We start from the raw sequence: 20,182 nt of genomic DNA, 5'->3' as shown, positions 1-20,182 counted from the left end.
GTCTTTTTCTTTAACAGCCTTCACAGCGTGCTCCCGACTCTGACGGTGAGGATGGAGGGATTGATGTGGACCGCCTCATCGATCTCGTCAGAGAAAGGGAGCCGCTCTGGAATATGGCTGACCGCCGCCACGCTGACCTGATCATTACCCGACGACTCTGGGAGGAAATCTGTTCTCTCCTTGTGGGCCGCTGGGAGGACCTCGAAGCTCGGGCCCAGATTAAAGAGCGTAAGTATATACAGTAACGGTTGCTTGATGTAAACCAGTGTTTCCCGAACTCCAGTCCTCGTGGTCCCCACGGATCATGTGTTCAGGATTTCTATTTACTATGGAAATCCTGAAAACATGACCCCTGGGGACCATGAGGACTGGAGTTTGTGAAACACTGATGTTGTATACTAACCACTCCTTTCTCGTTTCAGGGAACAGAATTGTGAATCGGTGGCGGTCTGTGAGGGATCGTTTCAAGAAGGAGTTCAATAAAGAGATGCGGGCCCCGAGTGGATCTGGAGGACGCAGGAGCAAGTACAAGTACGCACAAGCCCTGTCGTTCCTCCGGGAAACAATGCTCACCAGAAGGTAAATATTACACACCACATGTGAAAAAAATGTTAGATGTAACTTTTTTTTTTCAGCCAGGGCCATACCATGTCAGCATTTTAATTGTTTTTTTTTCTCTTTATTACACAGCACGGTGAGCAGCACTCGGGAGCCTGCACGATTGGACCCTTCTGAGGCGATCCCTGAGGAGACCGGCACCGAGGGACACTTCGACCGCCCCGGTACATCTGCACCTTCCCAGCCTTCCCACACATTCGACCCATCTGTCCCATCCACCAGCACAGGAGCATCGTGGCCGCCTACATTACATGAAGCTGCTGGTGAGGAGATCGCTTTCCCTTTACCCCACCCTTCTGCCCCTGCCGCCTCTAGTACACCTGCGGGTACTGGGCGGCAGCGGCAGAGGGGTCAGGAAAAGAGTTATGCGCAAGAGTTATTGCATCTGAATGCATCTTTCCAGAACTGTCTCAAAGTCTTGTCAGAGCAAATCGCCGCAGGCTTTCAGCAGATCAACTCCAGCATTCTGGAGGTGAAGACACTTCTGCAAACCATGCATTCAGAAGCAAGATCTTCGCCAAACCACACCTTTTTCAGGTCTGTTGTGGAGCGCATGGCAACACTATCTCCTACCCAGCAGATGCATGTAATGCATTCGTGCCACGGTGCTCTACAGCAGGTTACCTCCCAACCTCCAACTCCCACCACTGTAGTTCCTCCACCTGCACCCCCTCCAGCCACTTTCCATCCTCCCCCTCCTATTACATCTGCACCCCCTCCAGCCACTTTCCATCCTCCCCCTCCTATTACATACCAGCAACCTCACCAGTACCAGACATCTCCCCACTTCCAGCAACCTGCCCCGTCCCAAACTCCTTCCCCGTACCAAACTCCTTCCCCATACAACTTTCCATCAACATCATCTGCTCCTACAGTCCCTGCCCAACCCTCCACTCCACCGCCCACCACCTCTTCTGCCTCCCACATGTCCACCCATTCTGTAGCTTTTTCCACACCTTCACCTCTAACTGTTCCTTCCCCACCACGATCCCAGTCCTCTCTCCACACACCCAGTGTCGAAGTGTCCCGCAGCCCCTCCAGCAGTATTTCCACCCCACAGTACACAGATTTGTAATGTTTTTTTGTTGTAATAAAAATGCCCATTGGGTTTAAAACCTTTATTAAAAAAGTTTTTGCACTTTAAAAACATAAAAAAAAAAAAAATTTAAATAAAAGTTAAATTCGTTTCACAATGGTTGTCTGTCATTTCTTTCTGCGGCGAACTATGTTTTAAAAAAAAGGTTAAATACAGGGTATTTCAAAGGTAAAAAGGTATTCAAAACCAGGTATATAACTGTGGGTAAATTTTAGCTTTTTGCCACAGTTGTGTTCCTGGTTGTGTTTGAAGCAAAGTATTTCACCTAAAAAGTTGTGTTTATTGTTGGTGATTTCCTAATGTACACAACTTTTGTTAAAAGGTGAAATACTTTGCATAAAACACAACCAGGTACACACCTGTGGCCTAAAGCTAAAAATAGTAAGACCATGACAAGATAGCCAACTTTGGTTGGCAAAGGTATATACTGTTGGTCCAGAAGGTACACAAGTTTAGGGCACAAATCTTTCACACTCTGTCATCCCAGTGTACTCTGCCTTGAGGTGACATAAAGTATAATGGAAAATTGTCCCTGAAACCGTCACAGAACTTCTAGTGGTAATATTTCCAATGACAACATCCATCTTCGCCAGTAACTTGCTCTTCTCTCCAACCTGCACTTTCTTCTCTACAACCTGTCAAAGAAGGGCTGTAGGAACATGCTATATCTAGTTTTCCAGTAGCCAATCCCGTTCGGAAGGCCACAAGGGTCAATTTTAAAAACCGGATCCGGCGTAATCCGTCGAAAAACGGATAGAAAAACGGATAGAAAAACGGATGAACCGGATGAGACGGATCCGGTTTTGTCTGTCAAGAACAAGACGGATCCGGCAGAAAACCGGATCCGGCACTTCAGGTTTTACAAAACATTTGCCGGATCCGGCATTCCGGCACGACGCCGGATCGCGCCTGACGCCGAAAACCTGATGTGTGAAAGTAGCCTTAGATGTCTCATTTTATTGCATTACCAGCATTACCAAACACCTTGGCGCAAATTTTCATCAGGTAAATTGAAAAATTACATGGGATCCAGACCGAAACTGTTTCTCACCAGGGGTTACAGTTTTGGAGGGCATTTTGCACCCATCTGAGGATCCATCTGTCATTTTCTTCTGCATTTCACCCGCAGTCTTATGGGCAGACTAAACGGGTTAACCAGAATCTGGAAACTTATCTTATGTGTTTTGTGTCTGAGAATCAGGAGGATTGGTTATCTATTTACCATTAGCCGAATTCACATTAAGTAATTGTTATCATGAATCTACTGGTAAGTCCCCGTTTTTGGGGGCGTATGGATTCCATCCTCAGTTCATCTCATTTAATAAGAATCATCTTTCTGGATTACCTGAAGAGGAACGGTTTTCGTCATCTATTACATATGGCAGGGAGTTACTAATAATTTGAGAAAGATGGGATCCAAATATAATACTGTGGCTGATCGGAGATGTTTAGTGGGTCTGGACCTGTGTGTTGGTGACTTAGTGTGGCTGTCCTCTAGGAAAATTAAGTTGATGGTTCCATCTTAGAAACTGGGTCCCAGGTTTATCGATCCGTATAAGATCATAGCCATCGTCAATCCCGTAGCATTCTGCCTTGCTTTGCCACCCATCTTTAGGATCCATATTGTATTTCATTGATATCTCCTCTCATTGTGTGTGTTTTTTTGCTTTCCTTTTATGTCTCCCCATTGTCCTTGGGCATTTTATGCCTTCTATGGTTGTTAACGCCTATTCAAACCTTTTTTGGCACTGAGGAGGAGCTTGTTTAGTTTCATTTTTCCTATGTATGGTATCTGCCATTCCTTCAGGTAAATATCCTGTGGCTTAGTGTGTTTAGTTACAGGGAGGAGCTTGTGGAATCTTCCTTTTTCACTACTGTATGGTTTGTACCATCATTAGATTAAAATGTTTCATTATCGCACACTCCTAATTTATAATTCGCAATCTATCTTTTGAAAAATCTGGGAGGTGCTTGTGGAGTTATACTACTTATTACTTGGCTTATCACTTGATTAAAACTAGTGTGAAAAACTATCCCTAATTACATGACCATCATTAGGGGTCTTTATTTGAACTCTTGGCCTGACCTGGCGCTTGCTCTATTTGGGCAATTTCATTGTAAAGCGTTTGCATACTTATATTAAATATTTTGTTAAACTTTTGCACGCTCTGTTCCATTTATAACTTGTTAGGATTATCTGGAGATATCAACCATGAAATGTGGGAGTAGTGGACTTGGGATGTCTTTTTATTTTGAAAACAATTATATGGAGGGACTTCCACCCCCCTTTTCCCTCCCCCCCTCCACTTGTGCCTGTTTGGCACTGTAGCAAAGGTGGTGTTATTGCGTGTCATTCTGTGGTGATTTGTCTGCCACTATTGTATCATGCACACCATTGTTTTTACATTTGTTTTTGTCAGCATCATATGCTGCTTCATATTTGTACTTCCTTTTGCAATTTTAATAATCGTGTCTGGTCCGTATGTACATTGGCGATTATGGGGGTGTCTGTGTACACTTGCTTGTTTACAGGTATGGTGCGCGGAGCCCCTCATCGCTTGTGCATTTGGCCCAGCATATGATAGTAGGCGTTTTTTGATCTCTAACATATTCCATCTTGTTCAGGCTCTATTTTAGCCTTTTTTGAACTTTTATATTGATTATTTATTAAACATGCTCTCTCACTTATTTGGTGTATTGAACATTGATGATGAGTAGAATGTGTTAACTTTAATCAACAGCGCCATCTTTTGCTACTGCGATATTCACCTGCCTCACTTTTGACAATGCTGTGAGTGCTATTAAACTATTTCATTAGCATTTGCCCTTGCTACTCGAGCAATTGCCTGTTCTGCGCCTGCACATTGGTGATATGACACGTTAGATTATACAACTGTGTCTCTACCCGTCATGGTGGTAACTGTCTGCTCTGCGCCTGCGCATTGGTAACTCTACACTTTATACAGCACTATAATGACTCCTCCTTGCTGCTACTATGGTAACCGCTCGCTCTGCGCCTGCGTGTTAGGCATCTAACACGTTACACAGCACTTCAATGCTTCCTCCTTGTTACTGTGGCAACCATCTATTTGGCGTTTGCGTATTGATACTTGATACGTCACACAGCATTTCAATGCTTCCTCCCTGTTACTGTGGCAACCATCTATTCGGCGCTTGCACACTGACGTTTGATACGTCATACAGCCCCAATCAGGAAATGACCATGAGTCTCAGACCACACCTCTGTCTCCAGCGTGACTATGTCTCCCGGTCTCCATTTTTAATGCGGCTATTCAGGTATGTCGCCGCGGCTGCATTGCATTACCTTCTCTGATTATTGAACATATTTATAGGACATAGATCAGACTGACTCTCCAGCCCCTGACGAAGCCACCTTGAGGTGGCGACACGCGTCGGGCACTCCACAAGCTCCCCCCATGTGAGCAGTATTACTCCGGGACAGCGCTGGCAGGATACAATCTTTGTGTTTTGTATACTCTTAGCCTTATTGGCTTCCCTATAGGTGTCATTTATTTCACAGGTTGTCTAATTCCTCTGCATTATCTGTCGCACTGTGTCCCAGATCATGTATGTTTTGAGAAAATGGAAACGGTCTTAGGAGCGCAGGAAAGAGACTCAGACAAGAGATGGGTTAAAACCACAACGTGTTTCGACGGAGGATCCGTCTTCATCAGGTGGAAGTCAGATCATGTATGTGGCTCCTTCACAGTGTAGGGGTACATTTTGTTAATTGTTATCTTGTTAATATGTCTAACCTCCCCCCTGGTATTGTATGTGGGCATCTAACTGTCCTTTTATATCTTGTGTCTTATTGGTCAAATATTGTCTAAACTCTGGTTTATATTAAGACATATTGATTATTGTGGCCCGTCCATTATCATGGGCCTTTTGCAATTTCATTAGCAGGAGTTGAAGGGGGGATCTTGTGACATAATATGCTTATAGGTATAATCACTGTGTATTATCATTTATTCTCGAGCTAACTTACTTGTTTTCATAACGGGGTGAGTCTTGTTGGCTCTATTATGAGCCTTCTGTGCTTTGCATGTGTCATTTTATGACTTTTTAAATGTTTTTATAATGGTGTTGTCTTTCTGAAATTAATAAAATTCATATTTTGTGGTGATCCCTGTGTTTTCTTGGTCAGTAGCTTTCTCTACTAATTTTCATATCTCCTCAAAAAATATGTCACATCTTCAATACCATCACCACTGCCACCGTCTCCTGTCATTGTCGATGGAAACTTGGAGTTTCAGATTGTGAAAATCATGGATTCTCATTTTTTCTTTGGTCACTTCAGTATCAGGTACATTGGAGGGAGTACGGTCCTGATTAGAGGATGTGGGTAACAGCATCTGACGTCCTGTGGCCAGATTGATCCGGTCTTTTCACGAGTCACACCCTGATAAACCTGATCCTGAGGTTTCGAGGTCCCTCGTAGAAGAAAGGGTACTGTCACGGGGTTACCACAGCAGAGAAGAGCCAGAAGTCTACAGCGTCTGATTGATCCTACTCCTGTGCTGAAAACAAACACTTCTCCTTTTTAAATGGTGTTATTTCTTTTGGCAGAACAGGGGTTAATCAGCCATGTTGGAAACTCAGGGAGTATGCGCTCTCAGCTGAGCTCAGTTACCCACTCCCATCCCCTTTATAATCTGGGTCCTTATTCAAACTCATGGCAGAGATAGCTTATGCTGCATGGCTTGATGGAGAGGTGTTTATATGAGAAAGAGTTGTGGCGGAGTTATCTATGACTATTGCGTGGTTTGTTAGTGTGATAATTCCCTTACCTCCTCTGACATTGAATATTCCTCCATCCTCCACTCCCCGATGCATTCCTCTGTTATATGTGAATGAATATCTGTATGCTTTATATTTCAATTTACCCTCTCTTGTGTTGCTTTGTTCAGCGGGTTGGTGTACTGCAGTGGACAATAGCGCCCCTCTTCCCTGTGTGAGGGAAGAACATAGATGGAGGGCTGATTCAGGAGATAATGCAAGGGTGGTGGCCTCGGCATCTTCACCTTCAGAAGTATCCCAGGGAATAGGGCGAACTAGAGAGCTCCCTAGTGGTAGAGATTTGGAATGAGCCCCTAGTCCCGGGTCACCCGACAGCTAAATCGTGACACCTTGACTGATTCCACACTGGATGTTCTGTGTCACATGTGAACATACTGTACCTTTATATGTGGCAGATTTGTTGCAGAAACTTCTGCGACTGACCCATTCATCTGAATGGCTGAATTCCATGTGTTTGATGCAAAAACAAGGATATGTTTGCTACATGTAAATATACCCTTAGGACTCAGCTTTGTCTATTGACCGTAACTTAGATGTACTTCCTAATAGAAATCTGGGACAGCCTAAAACATTTGCTTCCTCCTCAGAAGCCCTGGCTGATGCTCCCATTTTCCACCATGCTGTACTCTGCAGCACTTTGCGATATCTATAACAGACGAAGCTCACCATCATATTAGCGTTATTCGAGCATGCTCGTATGCCAACCGATAGTTTTCGACATGCTCGAATAATATTTTTGACAGTTGCAACACATGCTGGAATTGCCTAACAGTCCGAGGGAAATTGAAAATATTTTTCGAGCATGTTGAAGACACTCTGTTAGCACACAAGTATGTTTGGATAACGCTTTATCTGAGCACGTTCACTCATCACTAGTTAGTGGAGGTTTTGATAATTTTCTTTAAAAGTAGGACAGAATGAATACAAACTACAGAAATAAGTACAAGAGGGAGAAGAAAATTATAAGATTATCTCTGTATAGACCCCCATAAAGACTGTTGGCAGGATCAGCTGACAGTGTGTATGAGGAATCCCGACTGCCCCCTCCAAAAGACCACTGTAGTTAACAGAGGTAGGTTGTGTTGGAAAACATTACAAGGATTCTATAGTAATGCACAGAGACTTTCAGCACCAGCGACATCTAGTGTTATCTGCTGGAAAAATTACTACTGTTTACAGGTATGCTTTAGGAAAATGAAGAACATTTGTGGTTCTCAAGGAGTTTGTGTTTAATTCCACCTTCTGTACATACATTTCTTGTTGTAATTTCAATTATATGACCATTATGATAGAATAGAAATTAATTTACCAACATTCCCAATTTTTCTATACATACCAAAGGTTGTTTAGTATAAGCTTAGCTTTTCATCATAAAATTTAATTATTTTAAAAAGCAGCCAAAAGATGTAAAATACATGAGAGCATAAGACTGATCTGTCATTTGTAATGCTGTGTCCATCATCCGATCTTAACATAAGTGTATAAATGCATTGCTGTATAAACTTCTCTATATAGGCTTTGATATAAATTGTATCAATTTGTTTTATACATATTTACAAATATGCAATAATTCTGAAATAAAATATAGAAATGAACATTCTCCAAGACATTGCAGGCTATACATCAGAATAGAATATGTAGTTGTATTATCTATCATTTCATCTGCTGAGGAATAGAACTTTAACATGCCTGATAAGCTCTTACCTGAGAGCACATTATCCCGCAGTCTTTAATTCTCTGTACTGAATGACAGTTAGCAATTCCAAAGAAGAATATAATGAGAAAATGAGATCCACAACTTTTCCAACACAGAAAAGAGCATCTTGTGCTGTTAGGTATCATGACTACACTCACTGTGAGTGAAAGCTCTGAGCACATAGAGGAAGAAGAACACAGTCTTGCTTTTATGGGTTAAACCCCTCCTTGTCACACCTTAATGATGCAACAGGAAAAAAAAGTTCCCTAATTTGGGTACATTTTGTAATAAGATAATCATATGTAGGGGTCATACTCACTGGAGAGAAATACGGACGAGTGCAATCCCCTAAAAAAATCGGATTGCACTCGGGCCAATATTATTCAATAGGTGACATCTCATTTGCGATTTTTTTTTTCTCAGCCAAAATCGGACTGAGAAAAAAAATCGCAGCATGCCGCGATTTCCTGCGATTTTCAGATGAGACTCGCCAATGCAAGTCATTGGGTGTGATAAAAAGCGGACAATCTGTTTTCCATCCATTTTTTACGGATACATTACCATTCTGTGTCATAGAACACTGTAAATGGTCCTGTAAATGACTGTAGAAAAATAGTTGCAGAGAAAAAAAACGCATTGAATACGGATGTGATACGGATACCATACGGATGCTATGTGAGAAAAATCGCATTGTACTCGCATGACACTCGTCCATTTTTTTCAGTCTGGAAATCGGACGTTTTTTTTCTCGCAAGTGGGTATGAGCCCGTAGAGTCTGAATTGGATCAGACAGAGGTAACATATGATGACTTTTAGGGCCGAGTCAGACGGCCATATAACTCATGCGAGAATCCCATTGTACTGCACGGACTGTACCGCCACCTCTCCTGACCTGAGCATGTATTTCTATGCAGCTGAATGCTCCGATCCGAGTGCCGGCGACAGTGCCGGGTATTGACTTGTGAGACTCAGTTTCTCGCATGTGAGTATGAGCCCTTATTTTGGCCATTTCTCATTTTCTGAAAATAAATGCAAAATTTAGAGCTTGGAAATCCGAAGACATGTTGTCAGTAGTTTATAGAATAAAGGAGCAATTTACATTTTACTCAAAAATATACCTATAACAATAATAATCAGACAAACTGAAAATTTTGCAGTGGTCTCTTAATTTTTGACAGAGCTGTATAGCTGGGGAACTATAAAATGCTTTAATTAATGGGTACAGTGGTGCATATGGACACCTCACTGACATTTTTAAGTGATTAAACATATATGCTAAGGCTCCAGGTAATCCACTCAGGCCTGTGCTATCCACCATAGTAATAGCAGACACTGTATGTGTCCCAGCTCTGTCCTATCCTCCATATACCATCCCCCAACTGCTCTCCTCTCACCAGTCTCCAGAAATATGTCACTGCCCAGCTCCACCATAGTAATGGCAGACACTGTATGTGTCCCAGCTCTGTCCTATCCTCCATCTATCATCCCCTGACTGGTCTCCTCTCACCAGTCTCCAGAAATATGTCACTCCCCAGCTCCACCATAGTAATAGCAGACACTGTATGTGTCCCAGCTCTGTCCTATCCTCCATATACCATCCCCCAACTGCTCTCCTCTCACCAGTCTCCAGAAATATGTCACTCCCCAGCTCCACCATAGTAATGGCAGACACTGTATGTGTCCATGCTCTGTCCTATCCTCCATCTATCATCCCCTGACTGGTCTCCTCTCACCAGTCTCCAGAAATATGTCACTCCCCAGCTCCACCATAGTAATAGTAGACACTGTATGTTTCCATGCTCTGTCCTATCCTCCATCTATCATCCCCCGACTGCTCTCCTCTCACCAGTCTCCAGAAATATGTCACTGCCCAGCTCCACCATAGTAATGGCAGACACTGTATGTGTCCCAGCTCTGTCCTATCCTCCATATACCATCCCCCAACTGCTCTCCTCTCACCAGTCTCCAGAAATATGTCACTGCCCAGCTCCACCATAGTAATGGCAGACACTGTATGTTTCCATGCTCTGTCCTATCCTCCATCTATCATCCCCCAACTGCTCTCTTCTCACCAGTCTCTAGAAATATGTCACTGCCCAGCTCCACCATAGTAATGGCAGACACTGTATGTGTCCCAGCTCTGTCCTATCCTCCATATACCATCCCCCAACTGCTCTCCTCTCACCAGTCTCTAGAAATATGTCACTGCCCAGCTCCACCATAGTAATGGCAGACACTGTATGTGTCCCAGCTCTGTCCTATCCTCCATATATCATCCCCCGACTGCTCTCTTCTCACCAGTCTCTAGAAATATGTCACTGCCCAGTTCCACCATAGTAATGGCAGACACTGTATGTTTCCATGCTTTGTCCTATCCTCCATCTATCATCCCCCCGACTGCTCTCTTCTCACCAGTCTCTAGAAATATGTCACTGCCCAGCTCCACCATAGTAATGGCAGACACTGTATGTGTCCCAGCTCTGTCCTATCCTCCATATACCATCCCCCAACTGCTCTCCTCTCACCAGTCTCCAGAAATATGTCACTGCCCAGCTCCACCATAGTAATGGCAGACACTGTATGTGTCCCAGCTCTGTCCTATCCTCCATATATCATCCCCCGACTGCTCTCTTCTCACCAGTCTCTAGAAATATGTCACTGCCCAGCTCCACCATAGTAATGGCAGACACTGTATGTGTCCCAGCTCTGTCCTATCCTCCATATACCATCCCCCAACTGCTCTCCTCTCACCAGTCTCCAGAAATATGTCACTGCCCACTGCCCAGCTCCACCATAGTAATGGTAGACACTGTATGTTTCCATGCTCTGTCCTATCCTCCATCTATCATCCCCCAACTGCCTCCTCTCACCAGTCTCCAGAAATATGTCACTGCCCAGCTCCACCATAGTAATGGTAGACACTGTATGTTTCCATGCTCAGTCCTATCCGCCATCTATCATCCCCCGACTGCTCTTTTCTCACCAGTCTCTAGAAATAGGTCACTGCCCAGCTCCACCATAGTAATGGCAGACACTGTATGTTTCTATGCTCTGTCCTATCCGCCATCTATCATCCCCCGACTGCTCTCCTCTCACCAGTCTCCAGAAATAGGTCACTGCCCAGCTCCACCATAGTAATGGCAGACACTGTATGTGTCCCAGCTCTGTCCTATCCTCCATATACCATCCCCCAACTGCTCTCCTCTCACCAGTCTCTAGAAATATGTCACTGCCCAGCTCCACCATAGTAATGGCAGACACTGTATGTGTCCCAGCTCTGTCCTATCCTCCATATATCATCCCCCGACTGCTCTCTTCTCACCAGTCTCTAGAAATATGTCACTGCCCAGTTCCACCATAGTAATGGCAGACACTGTATGTTTCCATGCTTTGTCCTATCCTCCATCTATCATCCCCCCGACTGCTCTCTTCTCACCAGTCTCTAGAAATATGTCACTGCCCAGCTCCACCATAGTAATGGCAGACACTGTATGTGTCCCAGCTCTGTCCTATCCTCCATATACCATCCCCCAACTGCTCTCCTCTCACCAGTCTCTAGAAATATGTCACTGCCCAGCTCCACCATAGTAATGGCAGACACTGTATGTGTCCCAGCTCTGTCCTATCCTCCATATATCATCCCCCGACTGCTCTCTTCTCACCAGTCTCTAGAAATATGTCACTGCCCAGTTCCACCATAGTAATGGCAGACACTGTATGTTTCCATGCTTTGTCCTATCCTCCATCTATCATCCCCCCGACTGCTCTCTTCTCACCAGTCTCTAGAAATATGTCACTGCCCAGCTCCACCATAGTAATGGCAGACACTGTATGTGTCCCAGCTCTGTCCTATCCTCCATATATCATCCCCCGACTGCTCTCTTCTCACCAGTCTCTAGAAATATGTCACTGCCCAGCTCCACCATAGTAATGGCAGACACTGTATGTGTCCCAGCTCTGTCCTATCCTCCATATACCATCCCCCAACTGCTCTCCTCTCACCAGTCTCCAGAAATATGTCACTGCCCACTGCCCAGCTCCACCATAGTAATGGTAGACACTGTATGTTTCCATGCTCTGTCCTATCCTCCATCTATCATCCCCCAACTGCCTCCTCTCACCAGTCTCCAGAAATATGTCACTGCCCAGCTCCACCATAGTAATGGTAGACACTGTATGTTTCCATGCTCAGTCCTATCCGCCATCTATCATCCCCCGACTGCTCTTTTCTCACCTGTCTCTAGAAATATGTCACTGCCCAGCTCCACCATAGTAATGGCAGACACTGTATGTTTCTATGCTCTGTCCTATCCGCCATCTATCATCCCCCGACTGCTCTCCTCTCACCAGTCTCCAGAAATAGGTCACTGCCCAGCTCCACCATAGTAATGGCAGACACTGTATGTGTCCCAGCTCTGTCCTATCCTCCATATACCATCCCCCAACTGCTCTCCTCTCACCAGTCTCTAGAAATATGTCACTGCCCAGCTCCACCATAGTAATGGCAGACACTGTATGTGTCCCAGCTCTGTCCTATCCTCCATATATCATCCCCCGACTGCTCTCTTCTCACCAGTCTCTAGAAATATGTCACTGCCCAGTTCCACCATAGTAATGGCAGACACTGTATGTTTCCATGCTTTGTCCTATCCTCCATCTATCATCCCCCCGACTGCTCTCTTCTCACCAGTCTCTAGAAATATGTCACTGCCCAGCTCCACCATAGTAATGGCAGACACTGTATGTGTCCCAGCTCTGTCCTATCCTCCATATACCATCCCCCAACTGCTCTCCTCTCACCAGTCTCTAGAAATATGTCACTGCCCAGCTCCACCATAGTAATGGCAGACACTGTATGTGTCCCAGCTCTGTCCTATCCTCCATATATCATCCCCCGACTGCTCTCTTCTCACCAGTCTCTAGAAATATGTCACTGCCCAGTTCCACCATAGTAATGGCAGACACTGTATGTTTCCATGCTTTGTCCTATCCTCCATCTATCATCCCCCCGACTGCTCTCTTCTCACCAGTCTCTAGAAATATGTCACTGCCCAGCTCCACCATAGTAATGGCAGACACTGTATGTGTCCCAGCTCTGTCCTATCCTCCATATATCATCCCCCGACTGCTCTCTTCTCACCAGTCTCTAGAAATATGTCACTGCCCAGCTCCACCATAGTAATGGCAGACACTGTATGTGTCCCAGCTCTGTCCTATCCTCCATATACCATCCCCCAACTGCTCTCCTCTCACCAGTCTCCAGAAATATGTCACTGCCCACTGCCCAGCTCCACCATAGTAATGGTAGACACTGTATGTTTCCATGCTCTGTCCTATCCTCCATCTATCATCCCCCAACTGCCTCCTCTCACCAGTCTCCAGAAATATGTCACTGCCCAGCTCCACCATAGTAATGGTAGACACTGTATGTTTCCATGCTCAGTCCTATCCGCCATCTATCATCCCCCGACTGCTCTTTTCTCACCAGTCTCTAGAAATATGTCACTGCCCAGCTCCACCATAGTAATGGCAGACACTGTATGTTTCTATGCTCTGTCCTATCCGCCATCTATCATCCCCCGACTGCTCTCCTCTCACCAGTCTCCAGAAATAGGTCACTGCCCAGCTCCACCATAGTAATGGCAGACACTGTATGTGTCCCAGCTCTGTCCTATCCTCCATATACCATCCCCCAACTTGCTCTCCTCTCACCAGTCTCTAGACATATGTGAATGTGTCATGGCCAATATCAGCACACAGTCCCTTGTTTTCCATATTACACAGTCAGTAGCACCCCAAGCTCATGAAGACTCTGTATTATACAGCAGTAATGTGATATACCAGCCATGTCTGCAGGGAGATCACAGAGGAGCGGCCGCCTCTGAAGTGTGTGAAGTAACTTGCAGCAGCCACATGAGGTAAACCTGGTGGCTATGTGAATTTCTGAGGTAATATTAATCCCATCTATGATGTAGGTGCTGATACTACACTAATACACGATGTCTGAGGTGAGTGTGCTCCTATCAGCTGTAATGTGAAGTGATAACCCTGGTATTATACATCCCTGCATGTGCCTGATGATGTCTCCCGGAGTTCGTCTGATGAGAGAAAGAAGGACAGAGACAGAATTATCTAATCCAGGGGTCCCCAACCGCCGGTCCGCGGCCCAGCACCGGGCCGTTGCAGTGCCCTTGCCGGTCCGCGGACACAAGGGGAGCCGGGGGGGCGGTGCAGCAGCTGATACTCACCCTGCATCCCGCGGCGGCTTCATCCAGCGCTGAGCGGTCACGTGCTACCGCTCATTTAAGGTCATGAATATGGACGCCACTCATCTCCCATAGGCGTGGCGTCCATATTCATGGACCTTAATGAGCGGTAGCACGTGACCGCTCCGCACAGGAAGAAGCTGAAGCGCCGCGAGATGCAGGGACGTGGAGCGACGGGAAGGAAGTTCAGCGACGTGAGGGTAAGTATGATGGGGAGGATGGGGGAGCCCAGCGGAGCCATAAGGGAGGGAGAGTGGGAGCGGAGCCATATACACAGGGGAGGGAGAATGGGAGCGGAGCCATATATACAGGGGAGGGAGAGTGGGAGCGGAGCCATATATACAGGGGAGGGAGAGCGGGAGCGGAGTCATATGTACAAGGGAGGGAGAGTGGGAGCGGAGCCATATACACAGGGGAGGGAGAGTGGGAGCGGAGCCATATATACAGGGGAGGGAGAGTGGAAGCAGAGCCATATATACAAGGGAGGGAGAGTGGGAGCGGAGCCATATATACAAGGGAGGGAGAGTGGGAGCGGAGCCATATGTACAAGGGAGGGAGAGTGGGAGCGGAGCCATATACACAGGGGAGGAAGAGTGGGAGCAGAGCCATATATACAGGGGAGGGAGAGTGGGAGCGGAGCAGAGCCATATATACAGGGGAGGGAGAGTGGGAGCGGAGCAGAGCCATATATACAGGGGAGGGAGAGTGGGAGCGGAGCCATATATACAAGGGAGGGAGAGTGGGAGCGGAGCCATATATACAAGGGAGGGAGAGTGGGAGCGGAGCCATATATACAGGGGAGGGAGAGTGGGAGCGGAGCCATATATACAAGGGAGGGAGAGTGGGAGCGGAGCCATATATACAGGGGAGGGAGAGTGGGAGCGGAGCCATATATACAGGGGAGGGAGAGTGGGAGCGGAGCCATATATACAGGGGAGGGAGAGTGGGAGCGGAGCCATATACACAGGGGAGGGAGAGTGGGAGCCGAGCCATATATACAGGGGAGGGAGAGTGGGAGCGGAGCCATATACACAGGAGAGGGAGAGTGGGAGCGGAGCCATATATACAAGGGAGGGAGAGTGGGAGCGGAGCCATATATATAAGGGAGGGAGAGTGGGAGCGGAGCCATATATACAAGGGAGGGAGAGTGGGAGCGGAGCCATATATACAGGGGAGGGAGAGTGGGAGCGGAGCCATATATACAAGGGAGGGAGAGTGGGAGCGGAGCCATATATACAGGGGAGGGAGAGTGGGAGCGGAGCCATATATACAAGGGAGGGAGAGTGGGAGCGGAGCCATATATACAGGGGAGGGAGAGTGGGAGCGGAGCCATATATACAGGGGAGGGAGAGTGGGAGCGGAGCCATATATACAGGGGAGGGAGAGTGGGAGCGGAGCCATATACACAGGGGAGGGAGAGTGGGAGCCGAGCCATATATACAGGGGAGGGAGAGTGGGAGCGGAGCCATATACACAGGAGAGGGAGAGTGGGAGCGGAGCCATATATACAAGGGAGGGAGAGTGGGAGCGGAGCCATATATACAGGGGAGGGAGAGTGGGAGCGGAGCCATATATACAAGGGAGGGAGAGTGGGAGCGGAGCCATATACACAGGGGAGGGAGAGTGGGAGCGGAGCCATATATACAGGGGAGGGAGAGTGGGAGCGGAGCCATATATACAGGGGAGGGAGAGTGGGAGCGGAGCCATATATACAGGGGAGGGAGAGTGGGAGCGGAGCCATATACACAGGGGAGGGAGAGTGGGAGCCGAGCCATATATACAGGGGAGGGAGAGTGGGAGCGGAGCCATATACACAGGGGAGGGAGAGTGGGAGCCGAGCCATATATACAGGGGAGGGAGAGTGGGAGCGGAGCCATATATACAGGGGAGGGAGAGTGGGAGCGGAGCCATATATACAGGGGAGGGAGAGTGGGAGCCGAGCCATATATACAGGGGAGGGAGAGTGGGAGCGGAGCCATATATACAGGGGAGGGAGAGTGGGAGCGGAGCCATATATACAGGGGAGGGAGAGTGGGAGCGGAGCCATATATACAGGGGAGGGAGAGTGGGAGCGGAGCCATATATACAGGGGAGGGAGAGTGGAGCGGAGCCATATATACAGGGGAGGGAGAGTGGGAGCCGAGCCATATATACAGGGGAGGGAGAGTGGGAGCGGAGCCATATATACAGGGGAGGGAGAGTGGGAGCGGAGCCATATATACAGGGGAGGGAGAGTGGGAGCGGAGCCATATATACAGGGGAGGGAGAGTGGGAGCGGAGCCATATACACAGGGGAGGGAGAGTGGGAGCGGAGCCATATACACAAGGGAGGGAGAGTGGGAGCGGAGCCATATATACAAGGGAGGGAGGGTGGGAGCGGAGCCATATATACAGGGGAGGGAGAGTGGGAGCGGAGCCATATATACAAGGGAGGGAGAGTGGGAGCGGAGCCATATATACAAGGGAGGGAGAGTGGGAGCGGAGCCATATATACAAGGGAGGGAGGGTGGGAGCGGAGCCATATATACAAGGGAGGGAGGGTGGGAGCGGAGCCATATATACAGGGGAGGGAGAGTGGGAGCAGAGCCATATATACAGGGGAGGGAGAGTGGGAGCGGAGCCATATACACAGGGGAGGGAGAGTGGGAGCGGAGCCATATATACAAGGGAGGGAGAGTGGGAGCGGAGCCATATATACAAGGGAGGGTGGGAGCGGAGCCATATATACAGGGGAGGGAGAGTGGGAGCAGAGCCATATATACAGGGGAGGGAGAGTGGGAGCGGAGCCATATACACAGGGGAGGGAGAGTGGGAGCGGAGCCATATATACAGGGGAGGGAGAGTGGGAGCGGAGCCATATATACAAGGGAGGGAGGGTGGGAGCGGAGCCATATATACAGGGGAGGGAGAGTGGGAGCAGAGCCATATATACAGGGGAGGGAGAGTGGGAGCGGAGCCATATACACAGGGGAGGGAGAGTGGGAGCGGAGCCATATATACAAGGGAGGGAGAGTGGGAGCGGAGCCATATATACAAGGGAGGGAGGGTGGGAGCGGAGCCATATATACAAGGGAGGGAGGGTGGGAGCGGAGCCATATATACAGGGGAGGGAGAGTGGGAGCAGAGCCATATATACAGGGGAGGGAGAGTGGGAGCGGAGCCATATACACAGGGGAGGGAGAGTGGGAGCGGAGCCATATATACAGGGGAGGGAGAGTGGGAGCGGAGCCATATATACAAGGGAGGGAGAGTGGGAGCGGAGCCATATGTACAAGGGAGGGAGAGTGGGAGCAGAGCCATATATACAAGGGAGGGAGAGTGGGAGCGGAGCCATATATACAGGGGAGGGAGAGTGGGAACGGAGCCATATATACAAGGGAGGGAGAGTGGGAGCAGAGCCATGTGTACAGGATGGGACAGGGGAGCCATGCATACAACAGGGGGAGCCACACAGAGCTGGATGGGGGGGACCACACATACATTTTCTGATGATTAGAAAATAATCAGCATGTACAGTACTCCAGTACAATTGTTCTTAAGTGCTCAATGCTCCATTTCCTTGTAGGTTCCAATCATCATTAGCAGTGACGGTCATCAGTAGAAGTAGCCCAGTGCTCCCACTGAAACAGAGAAACAAGCCAGGTGCTCCCACTCATTCAAAACCTATGGTGAGTTGAGTCACATTAAAAATGTTATAATTAAATGATAAATATGCACTGCTAAACTACAACCGCGTCCATAGCCCCGCCCCCTTATGACCAAAGCCCCGCCCCTGTCACACCTCCATCCCCGCCCTGCCGGGCCATGGAAGAATGGTCTTGGTTCAAGCCGGTCCCTGGTGCAAAAAAGGTTGGGGACCACTGATCTAATCTATATAAGCCCCCACCCTCCTACCAGAGAGAGCCCAGCCCCCACCCTCCTACCAGAGAGAGCCCAGCCCCCACCCTCCTACCAGAGAGCCCAGCCCCCACCCTCCTACCAGAGAGAGCCCAGCCCCCACCCTCCTACCAGAGAGAGCCCAGCCCCCACCCTCCTACCAGAGAGAGCCCAGCCCCACCCTCCTACCAGAGAGAGCCCAGCCCCCACCCTCCTACCAGAGAGAGCCCAGCCCCCACCCTCCTACCAGAGAGAGACCAGCCCCCACCCTCCTACCAGAGAGAGACCAGCCGACCCCCTCCTCACAGAGACTGAGTTACCTACCCTATATAAGCCTCACCTTCCTCATAGTAACACACCAGGCAGCGGCATACTATATAGGAGCGTCTCTCTCTCAGCTGCACACACGCCCGGACACAGAAGCAGCGCTATTCCCTTGCACTTATTGTGCCTTTCTTACCAGCGCGACCTCTCCTCCTGGGGCATACTTACCTGGACAGGACTTAACCCTTCAGCATAAAAGTACCGTTTCCTCATTGGGGACTCAGGCTTGCTATGCACAACTCGTGGCATATCTTCTAAATAAATCTCAGCTCCATTTGTGGACATATATACTAATTTACCAGGATACCTTGTGGTCCTATTCCTGCAATCCAGTGTTTCTCCGCTTCATAAGGTCCTCATCCCCTTTATCTGCTGCTCATCAGACACCATTTACCCACTTTTGTATACCAATACACTCAGTACTGAATAGTGCCACACATGCCAGCTGTCTCTTTAATAATATATGGAATTTTCCATTACAGCTCCTTTCAGTTAAACCAACTGTGAAATTCCTTTTCTGATGAAGGTCTATTGTATGACCGAAAACGTTCAAGTGTGTTGAACTGGATGTTTTGTACAATAAAGGAACTGTCAAATCTATTTTTCCTTTTGAGTGCCAAGTTTTTACTATCATCTTAAAGCAACATCACTCTTGCTTAGAATCTATACCACTATACAAACAAAACTGCAGGAGTTAAAGGTCCACCCCTCCCAAAGTCATGCCCTCCTCCGCCTAGTGCTCCGTGGGTTCTGGAGAGCCGACAGCCAGTATGAGGTTTACGATGCAATTCTCGCACAAGAAATACGGCAGTCTGTCTCTGCCCTTACAGTCACTATATCTTGTATCCAGTACTGGTATCAATCATTATAATATGTAACCTCAAAGTTTTCACAACTACAGATTTAAATCTAAAAAAAAAATCTATATTAAGTTGCATCAGAAGAATGTAACATTGATCCATTAGCAGCACAGTGTAAAACATATGGTCATATATCAATATGCAGACTAATAAAGACTGTTCTCTACATGCACGCTGCTGTCATGATTACCTATACAAGCTTTAGAAGTAACTAGCTGAAGAGCCCGCTGCTGCCAGTGCATAGTAACTAACTACGATTAGTTATAACAAATTATAATGATTATATCTATATATATAATGCTGAGTGTATAGCCCCGCCCACTCCGCATAGCCACATTCACTATACTATCCCCCATCATCCCGTCAGCCAGAGCTACTATCCCTAATATCCCACATCATCCCATCAGCCAGAGCCAACGGACTACTACCCCTAATATCCCACATTATCACTTCAGAGCCAGTAAAAGTAGAATAGTGAAATTGCACAGAAACATGGTGTTAGCGTTTCGCTAGGCGAGGCAGGACTCCAGGAGTGGATCCTCGGGACCGCGGCCCCGAGGGGCCCCGGGCAAACAACCAGGTGTAGTTGACCCCTATACAGGGACCATTAGGAGCAGGCCCAGGG

At 47.6% G+C, this 20,182-nt stretch overlaps 1 protein-coding gene across 4 annotated transcripts in view; it reads right to left on the bottom strand.

The window, feature by feature from the left end:
• Window positions 1–20,182, bottom strand: part of IL17REL (interleukin 17 receptor E like) — a 245,695-nt gene that overhangs the window by 130,669 nt on the left and 94,844 nt on the right. For 2 of the 4 annotated variants that reach the window (XM_073573471.1, XM_073573473.1), the window contains exon 1: window positions 8,240–8,395. The exons of the other annotated variants lie outside the window; for them this stretch is intronic. In XM_073573471.1, coding sequence (XP_073429572.1) covers window positions 8,240–8,377 — 138 coding nt within the window. In that variant the 5' untranslated portion in view covers window positions 8,378–8,395. Of the gene's footprint in view, window positions 1–8,239; window positions 8,396–20,182 lie in introns of those variants that run through there. 4 annotated transcript variants of the gene reach the window in all.

The sequence above is a fragment of the Dendrobates tinctorius genome, unplaced genomic scaffold, assembly GCF_039654945.1.
Source record: "Dendrobates tinctorius isolate UK_male_01 unplaced genomic scaffold, ASM3965494v1 ptg000035l, whole genome shotgun sequence".
Lineage (NCBI taxonomy): Eukaryota > Metazoa > Chordata > Amphibia > Anura > Dendrobatidae > Dendrobates > Dendrobates tinctorius.
This window is presented reverse-complemented; position numbering and strand designations above follow the sequence as displayed.